Raw genomic sequence first — 27,598 nt, 5'->3', positions numbered from 1 at the left:
TATAAATATTTGAACATAAATATTTTTGGCTTCACTTTTGTGGTGTGTTAAAAAAAGTATACACATTGGAGTCTCGAGACTTGGATTAATTCTGTGAACCTGGGTCATTATTTCATTTCTTTATGTGTTGGCTTTCTAAGCTCTTCTAACAGTTTCCTGCATGAGTCATACAATTATTACTTTCACATATTAAAATAACTTTATCCTCTTATTCCCAATTACTCTATAGGTAGTTATAGAATGCCTATAATGTGCCCATCTCATAATACTGAACATGTATTTGTAAATAGGACACTTGGCTTTGCCATTAGGGTGTTATTCAAAAGTAAGACAAGTTTTGTTTTTCAGGTACCCTGTGAATGATACGTGTTCACGCTAAATAGATATGTGTCTTGGTCTCCATGGAATGATTTAGAGTTGAGGGATAAACTTAAGAATGTTCTCCTAAGTTAACATTCAACTTAACACTAATTACCAGTTTCAGTTCTTGCCTTAGCTGGTTATTTACTCTAACATTGTGCTTTTCTTTTTCACTGTTGTGAGTAAGAGTGCAGACTGTGGAGATAAACTGCCTATGTTGAGGCTTAGTTTATAACTCAGGCATTTTTAGTTATATATGTTTTGTTATTATTATCTCACAAGAACCCTAGATGTGCACATTATAAAGTTAATAGGTTTAAAACAAGTAATAACTATCAAGCACTTGGAACAGTGTATAGCATATAGGAATCACCTATATAGATAATTGTTAAAGACATGCTTTCTTAAGGTGATGGTATAGATCACAAGTTACAAAATTAACTAAACCAGAGATTTTAATTAGCTAATCTTTATAAAAGCAACTGATAGAAAAGGGATATTGTTATAGCCAATGACATTAGCTATATCAAATTATTTAAATTATGGACAGTTCTGAACTTGATATTAACACTAGCTACTTTCTCCGACTTTAAGCATTATATATTTTAAGACTTTATATGCGTAGGTCATTTTAGGAAATGACACAATCTAAAAGTGTTTTTTAATTCTTAGCTAAAGAAATGTTTTGGGTTGCTGCCATACTATGTCACAGACCATGTAACTTAAACAATAGAAATTTATTTCCTCATAGTTCTGGATGTTAGAAATTTGACATCAAGATGTTCGTTTTTTTATGACTTGCCCTTTTGGCTTGTACATGGCTATCTTCTTTGTACCCCTCTTCTCTCTGTGTGTATCTGTCCTAATTTTCTCATAAGGACATCAGTTCTATTGGAGTTAGTCCTACATATTGACTTTATTTTACCTAAATTACCTATGTAACATTAATTATATATGTATGTAAAGCTACTTGTTTTTCTTTGAGCACTATATAATTTATTTCCAGGAATCTGATGTACAGCTCTTTCTTTTTTTCTTTTAAGATTTATTTATTTATACAAGAACTGGGGTACAGACAAGAGGCATGGGAGGGTGAGAGAATTCACCAGAAACAGAGAGGGATGCAGAACAGGCAGACCGACCAAAAGCACTGCTGAGGGGAGCAGCGGGCGAGACAGCAGAGGTCTGCTGTGCCATGTGGGTATCTCCCTGGCTGGCCAGGAGTCGAACCCGTGCTGCAGAGGCTGTAAGCAGTTTCACAGCGCTGTGCTCAACCTGCTGTGCCATTGGGGAGGCCCTGATTTATAGTTCTTTCATTTGTGACAGATGTGTCTATTAGCTTTAGAGAAAAAAAATAAGCCTGCATTCTAAACCAGTGTTTGTAAAACACAGTATGACTTGAATACTTAGTAATAAATATTTCATCCTAACATTTATTAATGGAGAATTAATGTCCAAAAGTCTTCTTAAGAAAAAAGAAAACTATTTGACAAGTGGAGTAATTCTTCAGATAGCAAAGCAGGAGAGTTGTAACTATAAGGTGCTTCAGGAGCTGACTGCTGCCCTAGCATCAGATTTTCTTAGTATAAATAAATGCTTATAGAAATAAAAACTAACGTATCCTTTTAATATAATTTTATTATATGCTTTTATTATAATTTTATGTAAATAGTTTGCTTTGCATATTTATGAGATATCTAATTTGCTCAGTATGCACATTAACAGGGCATAGCTTTAAAAACAATATTTGGGTAGGGCCTCCCTGGTGGCGCAGTGGTTGAGCACTGGGTTGCGAAGCTGCCCGCAGCCTCTGCAGTGCCGGTTCGATCCCTGGTTGCCGAGTGAGGGTCCCACATGGCTCGCAGACCTCTCCTGCCGCCCGCTGCTCCCCTCAGCAGTGTATTCATCAGTCTGCCTGTTCTCCCCGCTCTGGCTCTGGTGAATTCTCTCACCCTCCCACACTTCTGACTGTACCCAGTGCTTGTATGAATGAATAAAATAAATCTTTAAAAAAACAAAAAAGAATATTTTGTAGATAGATACCAGCCCTCAAAAACCTATATAGGTCTCGCAAAGGTTTGAATTAATTAACTACCCTTATTTAATAAGAAAATGAAATCATAATATTGGAGCAAATTAGAGACCTAGAATTACAGTTTTTGTGGTAATTCATCATACTGGCAAAATATTTTTCTTTGAAAGCAGCTTAATGAAAATTGTACAAGCATTAGAAATGATAGTGGCTTGGAAAGATGAAATTCAGGACTAGTGCACAGGAACAGAATGTTGTCCAGACCTGTTAGGAAGGCAGACAAAAATGTACTACTGTGGACCTAATTATGATCCACAAGGAGAATTGATTGGTGATAAGGAAAAGATGTGTCACCTAGGGGATTTTAAGTGTAGAGCACCACACCCTAGGACAGATTATAAGAAAGAGTCTCTAGAAATGGAAGAGAATTGCAATTTGCTGTATCTCAAGACTGTAAGAGAAAGATGGTCAGGAAGTGTCAGATAACTTAGAAAAAAGTAATCCATAATAACTAAGAAATTCTGACAACAAATTTGAAGATACTTTCAAAGATAATATTGGTCTAGTTGCACAAGGTCTAGGGCCTCAATGTACTCAGGTAGAAAAGGAATGGGATGTGCCTCCCCGGTGGCGCAGCGGTTGAGCACTGGGTTGCAATGCTGCCCGCAGCCTCTGCCGTGCCAGTTCGATCCCCAACTGCTCCCCGGCCACCGGAGGAGGGTCCTGCATGGCAAGCAGACCTCTCCTGCCGCCCGCTGCTCCCCTCAGCTCCCCACGGTCCTTCTGCCTGCTCTGCTCCCTGCTTTGGCTCTGGTGAATTCTTTCACCCTCCCGTGCTTCTGACTGTACCCAGTGCTTGTATAAATAAATAAATAAATAAATAAATCTTTAAAAAAAAAAAAGAAAAGGAATGGGATGTTTGATCAAAAGTAAATGTAAGAGTAATTTAGCTCTACTAATTGTGTGAGAGCACCAGTGAACTAAGCCTTGTGAAAACTCATAGACAAAATACTGAATGAAACTTCATTTTTACAGTTAGGGTAAGAAAACTAAGTAGATTAATGGTAAAATTAGGGCATATATAATTGCTCTTACTGCATTAATGCAGTACAGGCTCAGACAAATCTTGTCTCAGGTGGCTGAAAAAATTAACTTCTGTGCAATTATTAGTTGGTCTATGAGTAACAGGGTGGGAATAGTGCTTCATGCTTGGAAATGAAAAAGAATACAATTTAGGGGCCTCCCCTGGTGGCGCAGCAGTTGAGCGCCGACAGCGAGGGTCCCACAAAAAAAAAATACAATTTAGAAGATATGTTTAAAATACATATTAACAGAGTTCAGTTGACAAAACATTGGTGCTTTCTCTGTGCCAGAGATTATAGTAGGTGTTGTTGATAACAAAGGTGAATAATAAAATGCTTGAATAGCTTGCTTTCGCGCAGAAGCCCAGACATTTAATAATCATTATAGAATATGGGTGTCATTTTAGAAGTTTGTTAAAAACTCATGATAGAATAATAAATTCAATCTTTTTCAATTTTATTTTTTTAAATAATAGTGACTTCTTTTACAAGGGAATTCACACTAAAACTATAACCACGTACATGGACACTAATGAAACTTCTCAGCATCTACTGATGGGCTTTTTAAGTGTTATAATCACTTTGGGAAAGATTTTTGCAGTGTTCACCTACTTCATGATCTAATAGCTTCACTCCTAACCGTGCTTGTGTAGTAGGCATAACTCGAGACTGGTTTTGAGATTTTTGCTCCGTGGTGTATATATACTTACTCCTCCACATTCAAATCAAACTCATCTAGGGGAAGACAGTTTGTAGATATAACTGAGGTCCCAGTTAGTTCACCCTAAGATAGGGAGATTTTCCTCGGTAGGCCTGAATCAAGTGGACATTTGAAAGGGACTGAACTTGGGCCTCCCAAGCGCAGCGGGTTGAGCACAGCGCTGTGAAGCTGTCCACAGCCTCTCTAGCGTGGGTTCAATTCCCGGCTGGCCAGGGAGATACCAACATGGCGCGGCAGACCTCTCTTGCCTTGCCTGCTGCTCCCCTCAGCAGTGCTTTCGGTCGGTCTGCCTGTTCTGCTCCCCACTCTGTCTCTGGTGACTCCTCTCACCCTCCCATGCCTCTGATCTGTACCCCAGTTCTTGTATAAAAATAAATTAATCTTTAAAAAAAGAGAGAGAGGGCCTCCCCTGGTGGCACAGCGGTTGAGCGCTGGGTTGCAAGTCTGCCCGCAGCCTCTGCAGTGCCAGTTCGATCCCTGGCCACCGGTGAGGGTCCCACAAAAAAAAAAAAGAAAGAAATAGATGATGCCTTAAAATAAATGAATGAATGAATGAATGAATGAATGAATGAATGAATGAATAAATAAATGGGACTGAACTTTTCCTGGCAAAAGGTTCAAGATCTGAGAGGCTTCCAGTGTGGGAGATTCAGTCTGACAACCCCAAGAAGCTGAATTCTACTAGTAACCTGAAATGACTTGAGAGATGATTCTCCCCAAGAGCCTTTAGAAAGGGACTCAGGGAGGCAGCCTGGCTGATAGCTGGATTTAATCCTCCTGAGACCCTGAGTGGAGAACTCAGTCATGCTGTGCCTGGACTTCTACCTACAGAAACTGATAGACGGGTCTTGCCCTAAGCCATTACATTTGTTGTAATTTGTTATGCAGTAACAAAAAAAAATAATAAAAGATAATGGTATCTGGAAGAATGTTAAAAAATCATCCAAATAAATTTGAAGACAGACTTTATTCAATGATTCATGAATTGGGCAGTATCCCATTTAGCAAGTGGAAAGGCACTTAGGAGGATTTGCACAAAATGGAAGGTTTTTATAATCCTTTTAAAATTTTGGGACAAGGTTATTAACAAAAGAAAGTATTTCAGCAAAGCCACTTTCCCATAGGAAAAGACAAGAAGTCTTATGCAGCTTACCTGTTAGTGCTAACTAGGAAATTCCAGATAAATTCATTTAAAATTCCACTGGGGGAGAGACTGAAACTGCCATTATGTTAGGTGTTATGTCTGGTGGGATTTGACATAAGCGACTCCACTTTGAACCTGTTGTTTCACTTCATTACTCTAACAGTAACCCCCAAAATGTGGAAATTGCTTTGGAACTTGGTAGTTAGAAGAATTTTAAAGAGCATAATGGAAAAGCCTAAATTGCCTTGAACTGGCTGTTTGTAGGACTCTGGACTTGACTACAGCAATGAGAGCTGAGAAGGGAAAGAGGGACATGTTGGTGGAAACTGATGGTTTCTTCTTTTGTATCAGAAAACTTTACAGAAGTTCTTTTGTGCAGTGTCTTAAGTGATTACTTGTGTATTTAGCTATACTATATGTAAGTGATTGATTTAGATATTTAGCTGAGGAGATTTTCAAGGAAAGGAGTGATCTGACCTTTTCTTGCTATTTCATTTACTGTAAAAAGCAAGAGGAAAGAAATAAACTAAAGGAAGAATTATTAGAGATACTGGATGATTTGGAAAATGCTCATCCTTATTCAGCTGGCTCAATCAGAGAGTTTGCTTCTGTAAATGTGGGCTAGCTAAAGAGATTGTGACTCTACAACTTCTTACTAAAAATCTCCTGAAGACCAAAATGTTTTTGTCTGTACTTCATCACACCAAGAGCTCTTAAAGAGAATGAGGCTGTGTGTCCCACAGACCTTCTCAACCAAACCAGAGCACCTATAGAAGAAAATATTGTCATCCTATAGCATCTAAGTTTTACCACATAAAGATGGAATTACCCCAGAAAAATTTGTGGGTGTGACTATTTACAAAGGAGAAAAGCTCATTTTTGGTTTTGGACCCAGCAATTTCTTGACATTATACAGTAGTGATAACTTGGCCAGGGTGCCCTGAAAGAGCAGAGAGAGTACAAAATGATAGGGTGCTGCTGCCACATCAGGTTGATGAAAACTCAGCTGCACACAAGGGCTACCTTTCATGTAAAGAAGGATGATTAAAAGGGCTAAGAGCTGAGATCCACAGAGGCTGTCAGACCCTGAAATCTAATTAAGAGTAATCCAGTATTTCCCCAACTTGATTTCAAAACCATATGGACCAGTAACTCTTTTTTACCTCCTACTTTCCCCTATTTTGAATTTCCTGGTAGTGTTGAGGACAGATCATTTGTCTCTTTAATTTCATATGTCCGCAGTTGGATGGCATTGTACCCACAAGTTTTATTCAATGGGTTGCACTCAAGACTCTGGTCTGCAACGAATTTAAATAATGATATTTCAGTGAGATTGTGGACTTCCATTAATATTGTAATTGGTCAAGAATGGTAAATTTTAGAAAGGGTTAATCTTTGGGAAGGGCAGACTATTAGAGGCATAATTCTAAGTCCCTAAGATTCATGTCTCATTGAATACATACACCTCCTAATTATTCAGTCTTTTCTAATAAGGTACTAGTTTGTTCATGACTCACTTTTACTTATCTTTAAAGTCTCATTGTCATTTCTTTTATAGGTTTTTCTGTAAACTCCCCAATCTAGGTTTATGCCTATTTCATATTGTCCCTTATTCCATGCTCTTTCCCACAAATAGTATTTATTGTGTTTATTGTAGTTGCCTTGCTGCATTGCAATCGCCATCAGAATATGAACTATTTTCTTTTATCGTTTTATTTCTAGTAGCAGTCTCAATGCCTACCATATAAAAGTATTTATTGACTGACTGACTGGTACCTTATTGACTCTGTAGAAACTAGAGGAACCTCTCATTTCTAGAAGGCATGGCCCCACATGGACAGTATTGGTTACCTTGGAGAGAGTTTCTAAGAGGGAGAGTCTTAAAACAAACAAACCAAAAAAAATGCAAGCGTATTTACTCCAAGCTAATTCGGTATATGATCTTTATTCTTCCCATTAATGTATCCAAAATCCATTAATAGTATTATCCTTGAAGCATTATTTGGCCATTGGCCCATAGCAAGGCTTTTAAATTTTTTCTTTTTTATAAAAAAGAGAGAGTTGGGAGAATTAAGAGCTTGCACTGGATTTCCTTTTTCTACAACCTGCATCCCTGGGTGGCACAACAGACTTACATTCTAATAACTTGTCAGTAATTTCAAGATGGTTTGGTTTTTTTACTTTTTTGCCTTATTGTATTAGCAAGAATTTCCAGAACAGTGTTCAGTGATAATATTGATAGCAAGTATGTTTTTCTTAATTCTATGTTTGATAATACAGTTTTTTAGGGCATTACTGTTAAGATAAGTAGGGTGTTGGGTTGACAGAATTTTGTTTTCCCTTAAGAGTTGGTGTCAATTATGGAAGTTAAATTTTTATTGAGTCCAATTTTAGATTTACATGTGGCTTTTCACCTCCATCTGTTACATAGACGAGGTGTGTTTAAACAGCATACACAAAAAAGCACAAACTATATAGGAAAGGATTAAAAGTTCTACATGACACACCATAATTAAGAGAAAAAAGCATCCCCTGGGTATAGATGAGAAGCTAATATTTAAAATAATTTGTACAATATTCTATATTTAAAAAAAAACCCACCTAAAAATCCTCTTGTCTTATTTGTGTATTTTATGAGCATAAAAAAATATGAATATGGAAGTAGATGTTGTTTCAGGCTGTTAGTATGACTTATGGAGAGAGTGAATTTTAGAGGAGAGATACACATAATTAAAAAAAACTAATAAAATCATTTGAAAGAAGTTTGCATAAGTGCACAAATCATCATAATGTATGTGTGATACAGAAACAGATCAAGAGAAAGTAAGAAACTTCTTTATTAATAAAAGAGATAAAAGCCTTAGACTGGAAGATATTTAGAGTATACCTATCTAATGAAGTATAATAAGGACATTCTGTTATAAAATTCGAAAGAAAGTGTAGTTAAGAGGAGCTGGGAAGTACCAGGTTACTTTTGTTTATCATAGCATTTCTAAGACAAACACACTAGTGCCCTCATTCCTCAAGGTAAGATCACTACAACAGAATTTTAAGAAACCCTGTACAACAGGGAATAGTTTTTTTCAGATGGTATTATTGCTTCTATATTTGATATTCACTGTTACACTTACTGATACTTAGTTGAAATTCAGGTTTTGTTTTTTTTTTGATAGTCATTTTAAGGTTTCAGTTCCATAAGAAAGGTTAAATCATGACTTATTTGGGCATAATTCCAAAAGATTTTAAATGTTTATGAAAATTGAGATTAATTAATAAAGAATATACTAAACTAATACAAATGTAAATTGACCTTCAAAGATCCCTGAAGATTACTTTTCTAAACATTTATTATACTGCTGGGTTATACAGTGATGAAATTTTTACTGCAGTAGCTATGACAGTTATCAAAAGATATATGAGATTACAAATAGAAAGGAAATTTTCCAAATGGATTTATAAATTGCTTTTAGCCAGCACTGCTGTTTTTTAAAAATACATTTCCATGCTCATTAATGCAAACTTAGATAGCAGTAGGAGAGTCTAGTGGCAATTGTCAGTTTCAACTTTCTAGCACCTGCACTATGGGAAGGCATATGGGAGGATGTAGAAGAGCATGCTGAGTAACAGATGACCAGATCCAAGTTTCTATCTCTGCCCACTTTCCTAGATGAAGCATTATGGGAGTAGAGAGAAAGACCATTAAGTCTTTCTTCAAGTAAAACAATGATGTGATGATGTGATCTCACTTGGTTTTGATAAGTGTTGCAGTAGATTGGCATTGATTTGGCCACAAGTGATAATGGTTTAAATTAGTCCCAGGCCAGGACACTGGAAAGGGAATAAGTCTGATTGATATGTTAATTATCATAATAAATCATCACACTTTATATCATTCGTTTGCTAAACATTTATTGAGTACTTACTAGGAGCAAGATAGTGTGATATTTGCTGATATTATAAAAGTGATGATGTATTTCCTGTCATTTTTTTGCTGATTTAATGATGAGATAGGCATGTAGATGAACTTATTCCTCTGTATTTTTGAGGATTAAATTTTAAAGTTGTGGTCATCCATGTTATTTTTATGCCCTTATTTATGGATGATTTGATTTAACATTATTTAGAAAGCTGTGCATGTTCTTCTCTCAAAAAAAATGGGTAACCATAAAACCTTGGAAATTTAGTGCTTGTTGATTGTTTTATATGTCATAATATTGTTTGACAGACTGTTGCTAAGACTATGCAGTGAGTAGGATATATGTGTATCACTCCCTAACATTTAATAGTTTTTTTTTTCAAGTCCTTTTAAGGAAATACAAAAATTATATCTTCATTATAACACTTTGTATACAAGAAGTGTGTTTAAGTCCAGTATAATGCAGTTTATTTAGTGAGATACTGATATTTATATTACTAATACATCTGTTCCAATGAGACTCTTTTTTTCCTTTGACTCAGTGTATATATTTTAAGGTACCTTTTCAGTCTCAACTAGGCTTACAGTATTACAATATATAACCTTATTAGTGTTTACTAAGTTTTATTGTTTTTCTTTGATTCTTATGTATATGTGAAAATTACTATTTTAATTATAACCTCATGCTTCAATAATGTCAGCACATTAACCTAACTTGGCCTCTTGGCATCAGTATAAACTGGAGTCATTTATCTATTATCATTAATGATCTATGTCACCTAAGAATAAGTTAATCTTTATAATAAAAGTATTTAGAAAGCAATAATCATGAATTCGGTTTCAGTCCAAGTAGTATCTTAACTTCATGGCACATATACTGCTTGTATTTCAAAAAAGCCTCGTTGGGTAATTTTAACAGCTCTAGAAATGTAAGAATTTGTTTTCCTGCATGTTTTTATAGGGTTTCTTTTTCATTTTTTAACTATAAAGATTTTAGTTGAATGGATTATATTATATGCAGATTGATTTGCTATGGTTACATATCATGGCATCCTGAAACTCAGGTCAAAATAACAACCATTTTGTTTGCTCATATTTCTGTGGGTCAGCAACTTTGGGCTCAGCAGGAGTGTAGTCACTCATTCAACTGTAGTTGTTTAGCTGCTTACTTGTGGTGGACTCTCTAAACTGCCTTTATGTGTAGTCTGGTGGTTGGAGCTTCCAGTGGGCTGGGCCAGTGTCTTGAACAGGTTAGTCTGCACTTCATCACAAAACATCTGGGATCCAAAAGCATAGGGAGGCCAAGTTTAATGTGCAAGTAGTTTCCAAATCTCTGCTTGTGACACAATTGCTAATGTTCCATTGGTTGATAGAAGTCAAATGAGCAATCCTAGTTTCCGGAGACCAATCCTAGTTTGGGGAGACCAAACAGGGTTGACACAGCAATGGAGATGAGACAGCTAGGGCTTTTTATTATCGTAATTTGACACATATGATATTTAGTTCTTGAAACTATCTATTTTTTAGTGTTTTTTCAGGTCTGTTATCAGAATTACTTAAAATCGGTTTGTCTCAAGGCTAGTGTCATTTGTTTCATGACACTTTTTTTTTTTTAAGATTTATTTATTTTTATACAAGAACCGGGGTATAGGCCAAGTGCGTGGGAGGATGAGAGGATTCAAGAGACAAAGCAGGGAACAGAACAGGCAGACTGAGATAAATACACTGCTGAGGGGACCAGCGGGCGAGACAAGAGAGGTCTGCTTCGCCCTGCGGGATTCTCGCCAGCCAGCCGGGATCGAATCCACCCTGGCAGAGGCTGCGGACAGCTTCACAGTGCGGCACTCAACTGCCTGCGCCACCAGGGAGGTCCTGTTTCATTACACTTTTAATGAAAAATAAATTTTCTGTCGTGAATCACTTAGTCACTAAGTCATAACAACTAATCTCTCTTCTGTATGTTTATACAGATATACACACATGTATACATAGGTATACACACCTCACACATATAGGTGTGTATATATATAGCTTTAAGTGCTTTACCACACATTATTGCTTTTAAGTAATAATAAGTACAATTTCCCATCAATTTGTTATGTAAAAACTTGCATACTTTATTCTTTAAACTTTCAACAAAGATGGCTAAGATTCTTATTCTGTAAATGAGGAAATAAGGTCATGTTTATATAACAAATTGAAAGAACACACCTATAGTTCAGTTTATCTCAATCACCAATTTTACATGTTTTAAACCGAGCAACTAATTAAATTAAGAATATTGAGATTCTTAGTAAGGAATGTTGATTTTCTTTTCTAGTAATATGTTTTGGGAACCACATTTTTTTTGGCCGTTCCCCAATTCACTAGCTTTGTATTTATTAGGTTGAAACATGGAATTTTAGTTTTCTAGCTTCTCAGATTTCTATGTGTTCAGAGCAGTTTGTTGCTAGTTAAGAAATTTTCAAGTCAGTTGTGATAAAAGCCATTTGACTTTCGTTCTCTCAGTGCACTTATAATGAGTGTAGTTATAGAGCAGAATAATTTTTAATTTGGTGGTCCTTTGTACAAATATACTCTGATGATTTGAATTTTTTTTAACAATTGTGTAAGACACATTTTAGGGACCACATTAAAGTCTTGTACCAAAATAAGTGAATATTTTAGCTGTTTCACTTCTATAAAAATATGAAGATGTTTAAAATTCTCAGCAATATAATGCTCATTTATTTATAATTGATAGAGGAAAAAAATCTTACAGTGGTAGGTGATATTCAGAAAGTGAGTATATACATTTTCTGTCTTTATTCATTTCTTTAAATATTTGAGAAACATCTATAGTATACCGTTGCTATGCTAGGAACTGAAAATATTGGAGGATATATCCAAAATCTCTGCCCATTAGGTTGAAATTTTGTAAATATTTTTAAAATGATTCTGGTAGTATTAAAATCCAAGATATGTAGAGCCAAAAGAAATCTGAAGAGGATTTTCCACTTTTACGACAAAAGCCGGAAAGCGCGGCTGGCGTGCAGCGCGGGTTTGCAGCTGCGTGGAGCTGGTCGCGAGGTGCCAGGCAGTCAGCTAACATGAAGATGACAGATTTGGAGATCTATGAAATCAGAGCCGGCTTTCACAGAGGACTGCTAGCTGCTTCCCTTCTCTATCCAAATGAGCATTCGTTCCAAGCCCTGTGCTAGGTGCCACGAGAGATGGAGACGCAATCAAGACACTACCAGCCACTCAGAGCAATCTGCTTGGAGGTGTAGACAGATCTTCGTAAAATACAGAGAACTTTGATTTTTTGTGAGTTTCCAAAATCAACTTTAAAGCTTACGCCCTCTTGGAGAAAAACATCCTTTCCAAAAAAAAAAATAGTCATCAGAAGGGGGCGGAGCAACATGGCGGCGAGGAGACGCTGCGAGTAAGATCTCCCATTAAAAAAAGTTAATAGGGAGGAAAAGCGGCAGGTCCCAGTGAGAACTGGGACACGGAAGATAAACGGACGACTCCAGCAAACTGCCCGAAGAAGAAAGTTGCCATAAAAGAGGACGAGAAGGGAGGGAAGCGCAGAACCCTGCTCCCCTCCCCCGCCCACAGAGGCGGCACTCTCCGACCGGCAGAGAGGAGGGAAACAACAAACCAAAACGCCCAACAAGAAAAACGGACGCAGCAAGTGGGACTGTGAGTGGAAAGGAACTATTTCAGCCACCACACCCCGTGAACGGGAGCTGAGGTGAACCCTGCAGGATCCGCCGCGGAGGTGAGCTCCAGGCGCCATTAAAGAGAGCCCCGCCCACCAGGAGGAGACCAGCACCAGCACACAGCCCCAGCCGCCCGGTAAGCTTGCGCGAAAGCGGCGCTCGGATTGCAGCTGCCCAGGTCCCCGCGCCTGCGACCTAGGCTTGCGGGGAGACAGCGGAGGCCCTCCCTGAGTGAGCAGGAACAAGTCGCCCAGGCAGGGGAGCGGGATTCAAAAGGCGCCATTCCCGCGCCACTGATCTGGGCTACAGCCTGCGTCCTGGAACTGAGGTCTTTGGAACTGAGACCCTGGGCACGAAATTAGGGGGAGACGGCGGAGGCCCTCCCTGAGTGAGCAGGAACAAGGCGCCCAGGCAGGGGAGCGGGATTCAAAAGGCGCCATTCCCGCGCCACTGATCTGGGCTACAGCCCGCGTCCTGGAACTGAGGGCTTTGGAACTGAGACCCAGGGCACGAAATTAGGGGCGTGGGTTCCCCACAACGGTGGGGCACAAGGCAGACACAGCACCCCAAAGCCATTGAGGTGTACCCTACCATCCCCGCTCTGCTCCCTGTCCCACGGGGTGGAAAATCTGCTCCCCAAGGGCTCTAGGAGAGATCTCTGGCGCCACCTAGCGACTTGACCCCAGCACAGGCTCCTGAAGGAGCTAGTGGCCAGCTGGGGAGTTAGCCCACACCGGGCCCCTTCCGAACAAGTAGTCTGAGCCCACAGAGAGAGCGAGCACCCACAGCTGGGGCAGACCAGGCGCGCAGAAGAGTGTGCCTGAGACCAGAAGCGCAGGGAGTGTGTCCCACATCACCATTTTAGAACAGGGACATTTCTTCAGTAAAGACTACCTGCAGAAGGCTTCCTCAGGAGCCAGAGGTGAGCGGGGGAAGTTCGCCCACGCCAGACCCCCTCTGGCCTGCAGTCCAAGCCCAGAGGGGAGCAGGAACCCACCGCCGGGGCAGACCAGGCACACAGGGGAGTGTGTCCCCACATCGGCATTTTAGAACAGGGACCTTTCTCCAGTAAATGCTGCTTGAAACTGACAGATGACTCCTGGAAGAACCAGAGGGGAACAGAGAAGCCCACCCAAGATGCCGGCCAGTCCCAACAACACAGTGTCCCAACGCATACGGCAAATTAGAAAACAGACAGTAGGGAGGAGAAGAACCACACGCAACCTAGCAACTCTCCAGAGAAAAAGCACACCACAAAAAGAAAGCCAGCCCCCAGATTGCAACGACAATAACTTGGAAGAATTTCTGAGCCTTCCAGAAAGAGAATTTAAAATTGCCGTGATTAAAAAACTGACAGAAGTCATAAAGGAAAACAATGATAAGGGAAAAATAATCAACGATCAGAAGAATGCAATTGAGTCCCTAGAGAGGGAAAACAATGGTCAGAAGAAAGAAATTGAGTCCCTAAAGAGGGAAGTAAAAGAAATGCAGGAGATCAAAGAATTAATGGAAGAACTAAAGAATTCTGGGAAAAGCAATGAAAGCGGAATAGATGAAATGGAAGAACGAATAAGTAATCTTGAAGACACAGAAATAAAAAGAACCAAAACAGAAAAGGAAAGAGAAGTACGAAGGAAAAAGAACGAAGAAAGACTTCGGGAACTATCTGACTCCATGAGGAAAGGAAATATAAGAGTTATAGGAATACCAGAAGGAGAGGAGAGAGATGTAGGAACAGAGAAAATATTCAAAGAGATAATTGAAGAGAACTTCCCAAATGTGAAGAAGGAGCTGAAAATTGATATACAAGAAGCAAGAAGAACACCAAACTTCCACGACGAAAGAAAAAATACAGCAAGACACATAATAGTAAAGCTCCCAAGAATCCAGGACAAGGAAAAAATAATGAAGCTGGCAAGAGGGAAGAAACAGATAACATTCAAAGGAAAACCAATCAGGCTGACATCAGACTTCTCCGAAGAAACACTACGGGCAAGGAGAGAGTGGAGGGACATAGTCAACAGACTCCAAGAAAACAGATGCCAACCAAGAATACTCTATCCCGCAAAGCTCTCCTTCCTCTTTGAAGAAAGAATATGGACCTTCCCAGACAAACAGAAACTCCGGAATTTCATTGCAACTAAACCCCCACTCCAAAAAATACTACAAGGAGTCCTAAAGCCAGAACCTCAGAGCGACGAATAACAATGAAAGAAGGCCAAAAAAAAAAAAAAAGTTATTAAAAGAATAAATAAATAAAATCAAAGGAAAGACAAACACAATGGCAAATACAGATGTTAACATATCAATATTAACTCTAAATGTAAATGGACTAAACTCTTCAATAAAAAGACACAGAGTTGCAGCCTGGATTAAGAAACAAAACCCAACCTTTTGCTGTCTCCAGGAAACACATTTAGCTACAAAAGATAAAAATAGACTCAAAGTTAAAGGATGGAAAACAATCCTACAAGCAAATGGACCAAAAAAGAAAGCAGGAACAGCTATACTTATATCAGATAAAACAGATTTCAAACTCAAAAAGATAAAAAGAGACCCCAATGGTCACTACATTATGATCAAGGGGACAATACTTCAAGAAGAAATAACACTCATTAACATATACTCACCAAACGAAGGAGCACCAAAATATATCAGACAACTGTTGTCCTCTCTGAAAACAGACATCAGAGAAAACACATACGTAGTGGGAGACTTCAACACACCACTATCAACAATGGATAGATCAACAAGACAAAAAATAAGTAAAGAAACCAAAGCTCTAAATAAAGACCTAGAGCAATTGGGCTTAACAGACATCTATAGAACACTAAACCCCAAAAAAACGGAGTACACATTTTTCTCAAGCGCACATGGATCATTCTCCAGGATCGATCACATACTGGGGCACAAGACAAACATCAACAGATACACCAAGATTGAAATCATATCAACCATCTTTTCTGACCATGAAGGCATCAAACTAGAAATAAACCATAAAAAGAAGGCAAGGAACTTTCCTACCTCATGGAGATTAAAAACCACACTACTGGAAGACCATTGGACTAATGAGGAGATCAAAGAAGAAATTAAAAAATTTTTTGAATTGAACGACAAGGAGGACACCAATATCCTAAATGTATGGGATGCAGCAAAAGCAGTAATAAGAGGAAAATATATAGCAATAGAAGCTCACATCAAGAAACAAGAAAGAACGCAAAGAAACAACCTAATCTCGAAGCTCAAAGATCTAGAAAAAGAACAACAAAAAAACCCCAAAACCAGTAGAAGAAAAGAAATAATAAAAATCAAAGCAGAAATAAATGAAATTGAAACTAAAAAAACAATCCAAAAGATCAATGAAACCAAGAGCTGGTTCTTTGAAAAAATCAATAAAATAGACAAACCCCTAGCCAGGCTCACAAAAGAAAAAAGGGAGAAAGCACAAATAAACAGGATCATCAATGAAAGAGGAGAAATCACAACGGACACAGCAGAAATCAAAAGAATAATCAGTAACTACTATGAACAGTTATATGGAAACAAGTTTAACAATCTAGAGGAGATGGACAAATTCCTACAACTCTACAATCACCCAAAGCTAGATAAAGAAGAAATAGAACACCTAAACAGACCAATTACAATTAGCGAAATTGAAATGGTAATCAAAAACCTCCCCAAAAACAAAAGCCCAGGACCTGATGGATTTACAAATGAATTCTACCAAACATTCAGAGACGAATTAGTGCCTATCCTTCACAAACTCTTCCAAAAAATTGAGAAGGAAGGGACAATACCAAACACGTTTTATGAAGCCAACATTACACTAATACCAAAACCGAACAAGGACAACACAAAAAAGGAAAACTACAGACCAATCTCCCTAATGAACACTGATGCAAAAATCCTCAATAAGATTTTAGCTATCAGAATCCAACAATGTATCCATAAGATAATTCACCACGACCAAGTTGGATTCATTCCAGGGGCACAAGGATGGTTTAACATCCGAAAATCAATCAACGTTATCCAACACATCAACAAAAAGAAATATAAAAACCATATGATAATATCAATAGATGCTGAGAAAGCTTTCGACAAAGTGCAACACCCATTCATGATAAAAGCCCTTGAAATTCTTGGGATACAAGGAACATACCTCAACATCATAAAGGCCATCTATGACAAGCCAACAGCCAGTATCATTCTCAATGGTGAAAAGCTGAAAGCAATTCCATTAAGATCTGGAACAAGACAAGGATGTCCACTCTCACCATTGCTTTTCAATATAATACTGGAAGTCCTAGCCAGGGCAATAAGACAAGAGAAAGACATCCAAGGAATCCAAATAGGAAAAGAAGAAGTCAAACTATCACTATTTGCAGACGATATGATATTATACATAGAGAACCCCAAAAACTCCACAGAAAAGCTAATTCAACTCATCAATCAGTTCAGTAAAGTGGCAGGATACAAAATCAACACGCAAAAGTCAGTAGCCTTCCTATACACAAACAATAAATCTGAAGAAGAAGAAATCAAAAAGACCATCCCTTTTGTTATTGAAACAAAAAAAATCAAATATTTGGGAATAAATCTAACAAAAGAGGTAAAGGACCTATACAAAGAAAACTATAAAACACTGTTAAAAGAAATAGAAGAAGACACAAAGAAATGGAGAGACATCCCCTGCTCATGGATTGGAAGAATAAACATTATTAAAATGGCCATCCTTCCAAAAGCAATATACCGATTCAATGCTATTCCAATCAAAATTTCAATGTCATTCTTCAAAGAAATAGAACAATTATTGATGAAATTCATATGGAATCACAAAAAACCCCGAATAGCCAAAGCTCTCCTGAAAAAAAAAGAAGGGAATGGAGGCATCAGACTCCCAGACTTCAAACTATACTACAAAGCCATAATCATCAAAACTGCATGGTATTGGAACAAGAACAGACATACAGACCAATGGAATCGAATAGAAAATCCAGAAATAAACCCACATATTTATGGTCAACTAATCTTTGACAAAGGAGCAAAGAATATGCATTGGAGCAAAGAAAGTTTGTTCAATAAATGGTGCTGGGAAAACTGGGTCGCTACATGCAAAAGAATGAAGCTTGACCACCACCTCACACCATACACAAAAATCAACTCAAAATGGATTAAAGAACTAGACATAAGACCTGAAACCATAAAATATATAGAAGGAAATATAGGCGAAACACTACGTGATTTGCACATCAAAGACATCTTTACAGACACATCACCCAAAGCAGTGATAGTGAAGGCAAAGATAAACAGCTGGGACTACATCAAATTAAAGAGCTTTTGCACAGCAAAAGAGACAATAACAAAAACAAAGAGAAACCCCACCAACTGGGAGAACATTTTTGCACCCAACACTAATGATAAAGGACTGATCACAAAAATCTGCAAAGAGCTGATGAGACTCAACAACAACAAAGAAAATAATCCAGTCAAAAAATGGGCAGAAGAGCTAAAAAGAAACTTCTCTGAAGAGGAAATGCAAATGGCCAACAGGCATATGAAAAAATGTTCAACATCACTTGTCATCAGGGAAATGCAAATCAAAACTACCATGAGATACCATCTTACACCAGTGAGAATGGCACATATTAAAAAAACTAGCAACAACAAATGTTGGCGAGGGTGTGGAGAAAAAGGAACTCTTCTGCACTGTTGGTGGGAGTGCAAACTGGTCCAACCACTGTGGAAAGCTGTGTGGAGATTTCTGGACCTACTAAACATAGAGCTTCCATATGATCCAGCAATTCCACTCCTAGGTATTTACCCAAAGGACACAGAAACATCAATTCCAAAGAACACCTGCACCCCTATGTTTATAGCAGCACTGTTTACAATAGCTAAGCTTTGGAAACAACCCAAATGCCCAAAAATAGATGACTGGATCAAGAAGATGTGGTACATATATACCATGGAATATTACTCAGCATTCAAAAAAGATAAACACATGCAATTTGCTGCAACATGGATGGCGCTGGAAGGGATCATGCTCAGCGAAATAAGCCAAAAAGAAAAAGAAAAATACCGGATGGTCTCACTCATAGCAGGAATCTAGAAAACTTAAATAAGGGACCAGGAAAATGAATAACTATAAGAAAGTGAAAATCAAAATCAACAAAAAACTATGAACCAGAGACACTTTTAGGGGGGCGGGGGCGGGAGGGGAGGGATTGGGGTCAGAATGAGGGGCTGCAATTGTATGGGGAATATAACAATAAAATTTATAAAAAAAAAAAAAAAAAAAATCCAAGATATGTAATATAAGAAAGTTAGTAGCTATTGTTTTTGTAGAGTAAATAAAGAAGTGAAAAATAGTGGTTAAATATTTCTGATTTTTTTTTCTGATTTTGGTTAACCTGTCATTAGTTTGCCTTACTGATTTTGAAATATTTTGGAAAAATATTTCAAAGTAGTTAGCTCTATTCATGTTTTAGTTTAAGGCATTTTTCAACGGAAATAGTGGGCATTTTTTAAATGTTTATTACTTTGTTCATTTTGTAGCTGGCATACAATTGCTACTTTCATTTCACATAGTTGAAATTTGACTTCTAATTGGTAGACTGTAACAGTATTAATAATTAGCTAACACTTACTGAACAACTTACCTATTCCATTTCCCATTTTAAGCATCTACCATGATTTTTTGTCTTATTTGCTCCTCAGCATAACACTGTGAGGTAGATGTGCTTTACTGCCTAGAAACTGAGACTGAAAGATCGAGAGGTTTATGGAAGGTCACATGCTACAGCCATGGAGCTGGAAGTGAACCCCACCCAGAGCTCCAGAGCTTGTATCTATTGATTCAGAATGACAATCTGTTTTCATAATCTCTAAACCCACTAATCTCTGAAATCAAAAAACTATAGAACAGCTTTAACAAACATAATTGACATAGACTAAACTGTACGTATTTAAGTGTACAATTTCTAAGATTTGATGCATTTGTATACCCATGAAGCCATCATCACCTCAATCAAGATAATGGACCTACCCATCACCCCAGATGTTTTCTTATGATAATCCCTTTTCTGTTACTAACCTGGACTCCACAATCTCCAGGCAACTGTTGATATGTCTCTGTTACAGAAGATTAGTTTGCATTTCTATTGCATATAAATTGTAATAGAATGGAATCATTAAAGATGTCATTTTTGTCTAGCTTCTTTCAATTATGAATATGTTGAGATTCAACAGTGCTACTGTATGTTTATTCCTTTTTTCTATTGAATAGGTTTTTTAGGTATATACCAACATTTGTTTTCCATTTATCTGTTGGGAGACATTGGATTGTTTCCAGTTTGGGGCTATCACAACATTTGTATACAAGTTTTCTATAGATTTGTTTTTCTTTTATTTGGGTAAATCTGTAGGAATGTAATGGGGCAGTAAGTAATTGCAAAGTTAAAACAGCTAGATAAAATAGTGTATTTGAAAGTTGCTAGAAAAGTGAACTTTAAAAATTCTCATTACAAGAAAAACTTGTGACTGTGAAGTGATGGATGATAACTAGACTTACTGTTGTGATCGTTTTGCAATATATACACATATTGAATCTTATTGTATACCTGAAACTAATATAATTCAATATGACAATTATGTTGTAATTAAAAAAATAAACTGCCATAAATAATAGATGGAAAACATCCTGAGTGTTTACCCTCATATTAAGTAGTATCCAAAGTATGTATTGTATGCCTTTCAAAAATGAAAAATTCTAAATTCAGGGCCTTAGTGGACTCAGAGTTTTCAGAAAGGTACTGTGAACTTAGAGCCTTGTGAAGTAATAAGTACTATGAAATGTTTTTTGTTTTTTTAGAAAGGCAATGCTGTCATATAAAACTCAATAGAAAATACAGATGATGAACCTTAAGTTATTAGACAATGAATATTACCTCAAGGCAATAGTGAAACCATGAGTTGCATGTACATTTATGTGATAAGTGTTTGCATCTTTAAAATTGTCTCATGAAACTGTTTTAATGGGAATAGCAAATGTTCGATACGCTGTATCTTGCCTACCTAGTTCTGTATTGACAATTCAGAGTAATAATTATCATTGTGTATTATTTGAAGCTATTCTTTTGAAATTTCAAATACTTCATTCTTTGACAGACTATATAATAGATAGTCTATGGGAAAATGAGCACTATATGATTCCTATATGCTGTTCAAAGGACGGTATAGGTTCTGATCTTTAACCCTGAAATCAAATGAGCTGATACAGAAAATATTAAAATTGTTGGAATTATAGTAAAGTTTAACACATGCATATAAATTACTATAATTTGTTAGTGAAGCCCTTTCATATCATCAGGAAATAGAAGAGATACATGTTTCAGTAACTGTCACTGCCATTCCCTAGGCTTACAAATTAGTGAGGAAGGCAGGCTGTAACCCTCTTACAAGGTTGACCTAATGGAGATACAAAGTATTTGGGTATCAGTATCAGTGAGGTGCTACTGCACTGAATTTTGAAGTGAAGAGCAATGAGTAGGAGGAGTGTTTTCCCTAAAAGAAATAGAGCAGAGAAACTGAAATTAGTTATGTTGGATAACTCCTGAGAAATAAGGGTAGTACCAGGGATATTGTGGATATTGGACTGATAGTTTGTAGGTGAAAGGCTAAATTTGTGATGTATACAAAGTAATAGTGGATGACATAGCCAGATTTTAAACACATACTAACTTCATTCTATCTTACCATGCTGTTTACTATAAGCCCTATATTCAATGTGAGTTGAATTAGCATAATTGAGTATTAATCGCAATGAATAGATAAATTTGATGGTTGATATTCCTAAGTTATATATATATGTCATGATTTACCCACTAATATAATTAATAAAATTTACTAGATGGTTTTCTAATTTGCTTTTTGGGTGTGTTTCTCTTGCAGGGTTACTTTTTGCCATCTGCCTTTCCAGAGTAAGTGGCTATATGTGGGCACTGAACGAGGCAATATTCATATTGTCAACGTGGAGTCCTTCACACTCTCAGGCTACGTCATTATGTGGAATAAAGCCATTGAACTGTGAGTTTGAGCAAATATTCCATATCTGAAGCTATAAGTGCTCTAAGTGATAATAAGTACATAATAATTAATCATAAATCTATGTAATTAAATTTATGTCATTATTGGTCTTTTTTAAGTATTACTCTATTTACAGTTTGTAAATGTAATTGCATTACATATAGTATGTATGTAGATGTACACACGTGTGTATATGATCACATGTATATTAAAATGAACTGTAATGAAGCAATTCTTATTGGGTGAAAAACACTCCAGTGTTTCTTTTATATTCTAATTATTTTATTTTAAATGCTAGTCATTCCCCACTAAATAGATTTCATGATCCCCTTATGGGTTGCCACCAATGCTGGGAAAACACTGATCTAAGTCACCATTTGATTTTACAATCAGTGTAAATAAATGCTTGTGAAAGTTAAGAAGAATTAAATTGGCAGTTAATTTTGCTTATTTTTGATATTTAAAAGTAACAACAACAAAAACTGGGTTGAATTATAGGACCCTAAGCATCTTCAGTCCTAAATTCTCACTATTAGAATATTATATTCATATCTTTCCTTTTTCTCTGCTTTTTTAGTTATACTATTTAGATATAAAGACCAGCATTTAAGGACATTGGCAATATTCATTTTCAATGTTTCTTTTTGCTTTTATTTTTAAACAAATAGTTCTGCTTTGCACTCTACAGAATTTGCACATGGGATAAATTTGTGACATCTCCTTTTTTTCCCCCAAATTCTGTTAATTTTTCTATTCATATGAGGAGCTGTATAATTTTGAGGGTACAGCTTCACAGTCCTGCATATGCAGGTGCTTCACTTGTCCTCCACCAGAGCTCCAGTGGAGACCAGTCATCCTGGGTGGCACTTCTCTTATGTGATATTTGTGTACAGCTGTGATAGTGTAGTAAGCCTGGCTTTCCTCCCTGTGGCAGGCACATTGTCATCTCCTCTCAGTCCTTTGGCACAAGATGTGGGTTTCTGTCTTCTGTTCTTTGAGCTGATCCTACAGTAGCTACTAGTGGATATGTCTGGTGTAGGTGTTTTTATGATTTCACAAGTGACTCATGAAGTAAACTTGTCTCTCAAGCCTCAGGAAGATGCTCATTCCTACTGTATTAGGTATCGATTTCATCCACATTCCAATCTAAATGAATGTTTTTCTAAGCAAGAACAGGTGGCATTACTTCCATTAATTTTTTTGAAACAATTTTTCCTATTTTGGTGTGATGAATGGAACTTGATGAGATGCTCCAGTTGCAGACTAGAATTGAGAAAACTAAGATTGCGATAATTTAGATAGTGCTTTATTAAAAAATATTAACTGAGAGTTTTACCATGGGAATGTATTTTCTCTTCTAAAATACTAATAGAAGAATTTTTTTCTATACAGAAACTGCACTTAATTGTAAATTTTGCTGACTGATGTCAGTACTAGAGCCACATTAAGAACTGCTGATCTGTTATTAATCACTTATTGGAATATTTTCATTATTTACAAATGTGTCTTTGTTTTCTGTTAATATAATTATAGTAGATACTTAGTTTTACTGAAATTGTAATTAAAAAAATCTTTTTTTCTTTTTAGATCATCTAAATCTCACCCAGGACCCGTTGTCCATATAAGTGATAATCCCATGGATGAGGGAAAGGTAGAATTTTTCCTCAAATATTTATTTTACTTTGGTATTTTTAAATATGCAAACTATTCCAGGATACACTTGCTTAGCAAAGTTGTAACTACTAACAAAGTTTTATTTCATAAGTACTTAATGAGGCATTTACACATTTCGAAGAAAAAAATGAAAAGAACTCAAATAATCTAATTTTAAGGAACAAAAACCCTAAACAAGTAAAATTTGCTAAATACATTTACAGGTTATTATTTTTTGCTTATTCAGAATATTTCCCCTGATTTTCTGATAAAACCGAAAAAACTTTTCTTTTGGTTTTGAATTCCTTTTAATACTACAGTTATACAAATTTTGTAGCACATATTACATAATGATTTATTTTAAATTTGTCTCTGTATAGCATCACCCCGAAGTGTTCATTAATAGATTAAGGTATAGATTTTTTTAAATATTAATTTTTTATATTCTGAAACAGTTTCATACAGTTATTGCCTAGCTTTTTATAAACTTTAGGTTCATCAATATAGTTAAAAATAACAAAATTTCTCTTTCCCTGACTTTCTATTTCCTACTTTAAACCAACTTTTCACATAGTTCTATTTAATAATACCTTTTTAACCTATATCATTTTGTGGTATTAGCCTAATACCAAAATGTTCATCACTATCAGAAATCAGTGAAATGAAATGTCTGGATTATGTGAAAGAGTTTATCTAGGTTTTCTCTTTCCTTGGTTAGTGAGCATGGTTAAGCCTCTACATTGCTCCAACTGATCTCTTATCTGCCACTGGAAAAACAAAAGGGTAAATTTGCTGTTTGCATTTAACTTATCATCACACAATTGTATGTATTTAAGAGAAATTTTAAGTGAAGCAAGTTACAATAACCTATATCTCCTCATTTTTTTGATACAAGGCAACTTGTTTAAAAGCCAAGCGTTGTGTGGAAGGCACAGTGGGAGAATTGAAAACTCCCTTCCTTGTCACTTGAAGTTAGTCTCTAAGGTTTTTCCATCCTTCCCTTACAGTGTCTCTTTTCTATTCAATCTCATTATGACCACTGTAGTTCTAGGCATTCTAACCCATTCTAGAGTAATTTCCATAGGAGTCTTTCTAGAGTACCTTTTTAAATTTACTCTTCTGTTCAGAAGCTTTCAATGATTCTGTAGTATCTAACATTTCAGGAAAAATGCAGCCCTAGATTCCAGTGTCTTAGGACATCTTTACCTAACTGCTATATTGAAGCAAGAGTTACTGTTTCCCAAATGTGAGCTCTTCTTCACTGCAGACATGTCTTGTTTATGTGAGTCCCTCTGGTAGGAATTCTTTCTCACTATTCCCTCTGCTGAATTCCTACCAACATTCTAAAGCTCAGATTTTAAAAATATATTTATATATTTATTTCATTGATCTTTCCTGATATCTGTGACAGAATATGCTGTTTCCTCCGAATTCATTAGCACCTTAGTGGTACACTTTTATTGCCTTGTATTATTTAATAGAAATGTGTGCATGTCTTAACTCCCCTCAATCTGATCTGAGCACAAAAATAATATTGATGTAGGCTTGTAATTCCCATATCATACAATATATAATAAAGTAGTCATTATAATATAATATAGTAAAATATATATAAATAGTACGCCCTCAATATATACTTGATTTATTAAGTAAATAAATAATAACTGCTTATATCATTCTCATTTTTTGAAACCTGATATTATGTTAGTCTTCTTAATTTCCAGCTAATATCATTCAAACATTTTTGAGATTTTAGGGTACTAGAATAGATTATATTATTTAATCTTTGATTTCTAACAGAAAATTCCACTTATACTACAACAATGACTGTTTATTTCTAAATATATCTGTGACATTTTGTCACAAAAGAAAGATAAGCCAAGTTTCTTATGGGTGGATGCCACCATATTAAGCAAAGGTCTTGGCTAAGGAAACTTAGGCATTAGTGTAAAATTATTGATCATAATTGATATTATGATATAATATAACTACTGCTTTTGTGTCAGACCCAACTGGTCAGTTTATATGCAGTATTTTATTTTACTTTCCCAGCAAATTTTAAGTTAGATATCATCCCTGTTTTACAGATGATGAGGTACAGAAATTTGATGAGATATGTTTCAGAAGTACAAAGCTAGATATTGGTGGAGCTGGAATTTTGAACACTGATTTTTCTGATTTCAATCCCAGAGTACTCACTCCTGTTGTCTTATATTTCCTGCCTAACATATAGATCAGTGATTGATGTTTCAGAGAGCTGCATTCATGTACAATAAACCTACTAATACTTTTAGAGAGAAAAAAGGAAACTACTCACCAATGTATTATCTTTTCTGAGTTATAAAAGATTCTAATAGGAATAAGTATTGATAGGATTATCTAAACTGAAATAGACTAACTCTTATGGGCACAGATTTCTAACATTTTTAGGATGTTACAGCTAGCTAGGGGTTAAAGTTCATTATAATGCTCTGATTTATTTCAGTCTGTATGGGTAAAATTATTTCCCATACAACTAAGAGGCAGATCAAAGCATAATGCTTTGGTTGTCTTCATCCTAAGCTCTACAGTGTTGTTTACACTAAATCTTTACTACATCTTGTCCTTACCATCTCTCTTCTTATCACTGAAGTTCCTTTTACTTCCTCCAACTGAAAATGCCATGTCGCATGTCTAAAATATTTGAAAGAACAGGGAAATGGAAAAGGAAATAACACTTTTCCCCAGGAATATATATCCCAGATTGGAAAAGAGGAGTTGAGTTCCAACTTATGAAATGTTTACAAATATGCAGTTGTACCTTTAGACTTAAAGCAGATAAATGATAATAGTTCTCAACAAATAAATGTTTCATATAATATTTCTAGATAATGTGCATTTTGTTTTATTACAGCTTTTGATTGGCTTTGAATCTGGAACAGTGGTGTTATGGGACCTCAAATCAAAGAAAGCTGACTATAGATACACCTATGATGAGGTAATGATACTACTTTCACAAATCAAGGCTGTTGTTCATTCCTTATTTCAGAGCACCTTCTCTAATAACTGGATTGGTGATTTTAGCTTAGGCAACCATTGTAACTGCAATAATACAAAAATTTTTTAAAATTTCTAATATTTTCACATAGCTCTAAGATACAAAATCTCTTTCACCCCTCTGTCATTTTGCCACCCTATTCCCTTACCCAAGGTTCTAAATGTTCTCAGTTTCTCATTTATTTCTCCTGGAATATTCTTGCATTGTAAGCAAGTTAATAAATTCTATATTTTAAACAAATGATTGTTTGTATATAAATCTATAGTTTGCTTGTTTTAAGACCTAAAGATTGATTGCAGTTGACTGATAGATAAGTCCTTTAAGTCTCTTTGAAACTATAGGCATCGCCTCTCACTCTGCTTCCCTTCCTTACCTCGTTCCTTTTTTCTTTTTTCCATTTACTTGTTGAAGGTAGAGTCTCCCAAAGGTAGGATTTTCTGGATGCTTTCCTATTATTTTTAACAGCTTTTTCTTTTGCCCTCAAATTTCCAATAAAATGCATAGTTTATGGAGGCCTGATCAAATTCAGATTTTTCATTTTTAGCAAGACTGCTTCATGGATGATGCTGTTGATCAGGTGGAAAGTTAGTTTTCTTTGTGAAGTTTAAAGGTCACTGATATTCAAGACCTGTATCTATTAGTGCATAACAGTTGTTCTAATTCTATAATTCCTTGTCTGTTACTTAGGACACTTTAGCTGAAAAAAGTGATATAGTTCTGGCAGAATAAATGCTCGATCCTTTTATTTCAGTATTTAATCTAGAGGGTTGTTCTCTAGTAACCTAAATGGTGACCAATTTGCGCTTGTTTTTATTTCACTATGTGCGCATAGATTTAAACATATTTGGTATACTTCAGTCCCTTG

General features: G+C 36.3%; 1 protein-coding gene across 4 annotated transcripts in view; it reads left to right on the top strand.

Moving 5' to 3' along the window:
* STXBP5 (syntaxin binding protein 5) overlaps positions 1–27,598 on the top strand; it is a gene marked incomplete at both ends in the record, with an annotated part of 133,283 nt that overhangs the window by 27,777 nt on the left and 77,908 nt on the right. For all 4 annotated transcript variants that reach the window (XM_084228556.1, XM_084228555.1, XM_084228554.1 and 1 more), the window contains 3 exons: positions 21,909–22,043; positions 23,631–23,694; positions 26,590–26,673. In XM_084228556.1, the coding sequence (XP_084084682.1) occupies positions 21,909–22,043; positions 23,631–23,694; positions 26,590–26,673 (283 nt within the window). The remainder of the gene's footprint in view (positions 1–21,908; positions 22,044–23,630; positions 23,695–26,589; positions 26,674–27,598) is intronic.

The sequence above is a fragment of the Talpa europaea genome (genome assembly GCF_964194135.1).
Source record: "Talpa europaea genome assembly, chromosome: 2".
In the NCBI taxonomy this organism is placed as follows: domain Eukaryota; kingdom Metazoa; phylum Chordata; class Mammalia; order Eulipotyphla; family Talpidae; genus Talpa; species Talpa europaea.
This window is presented reverse-complemented; position numbering and strand designations above follow the sequence as displayed.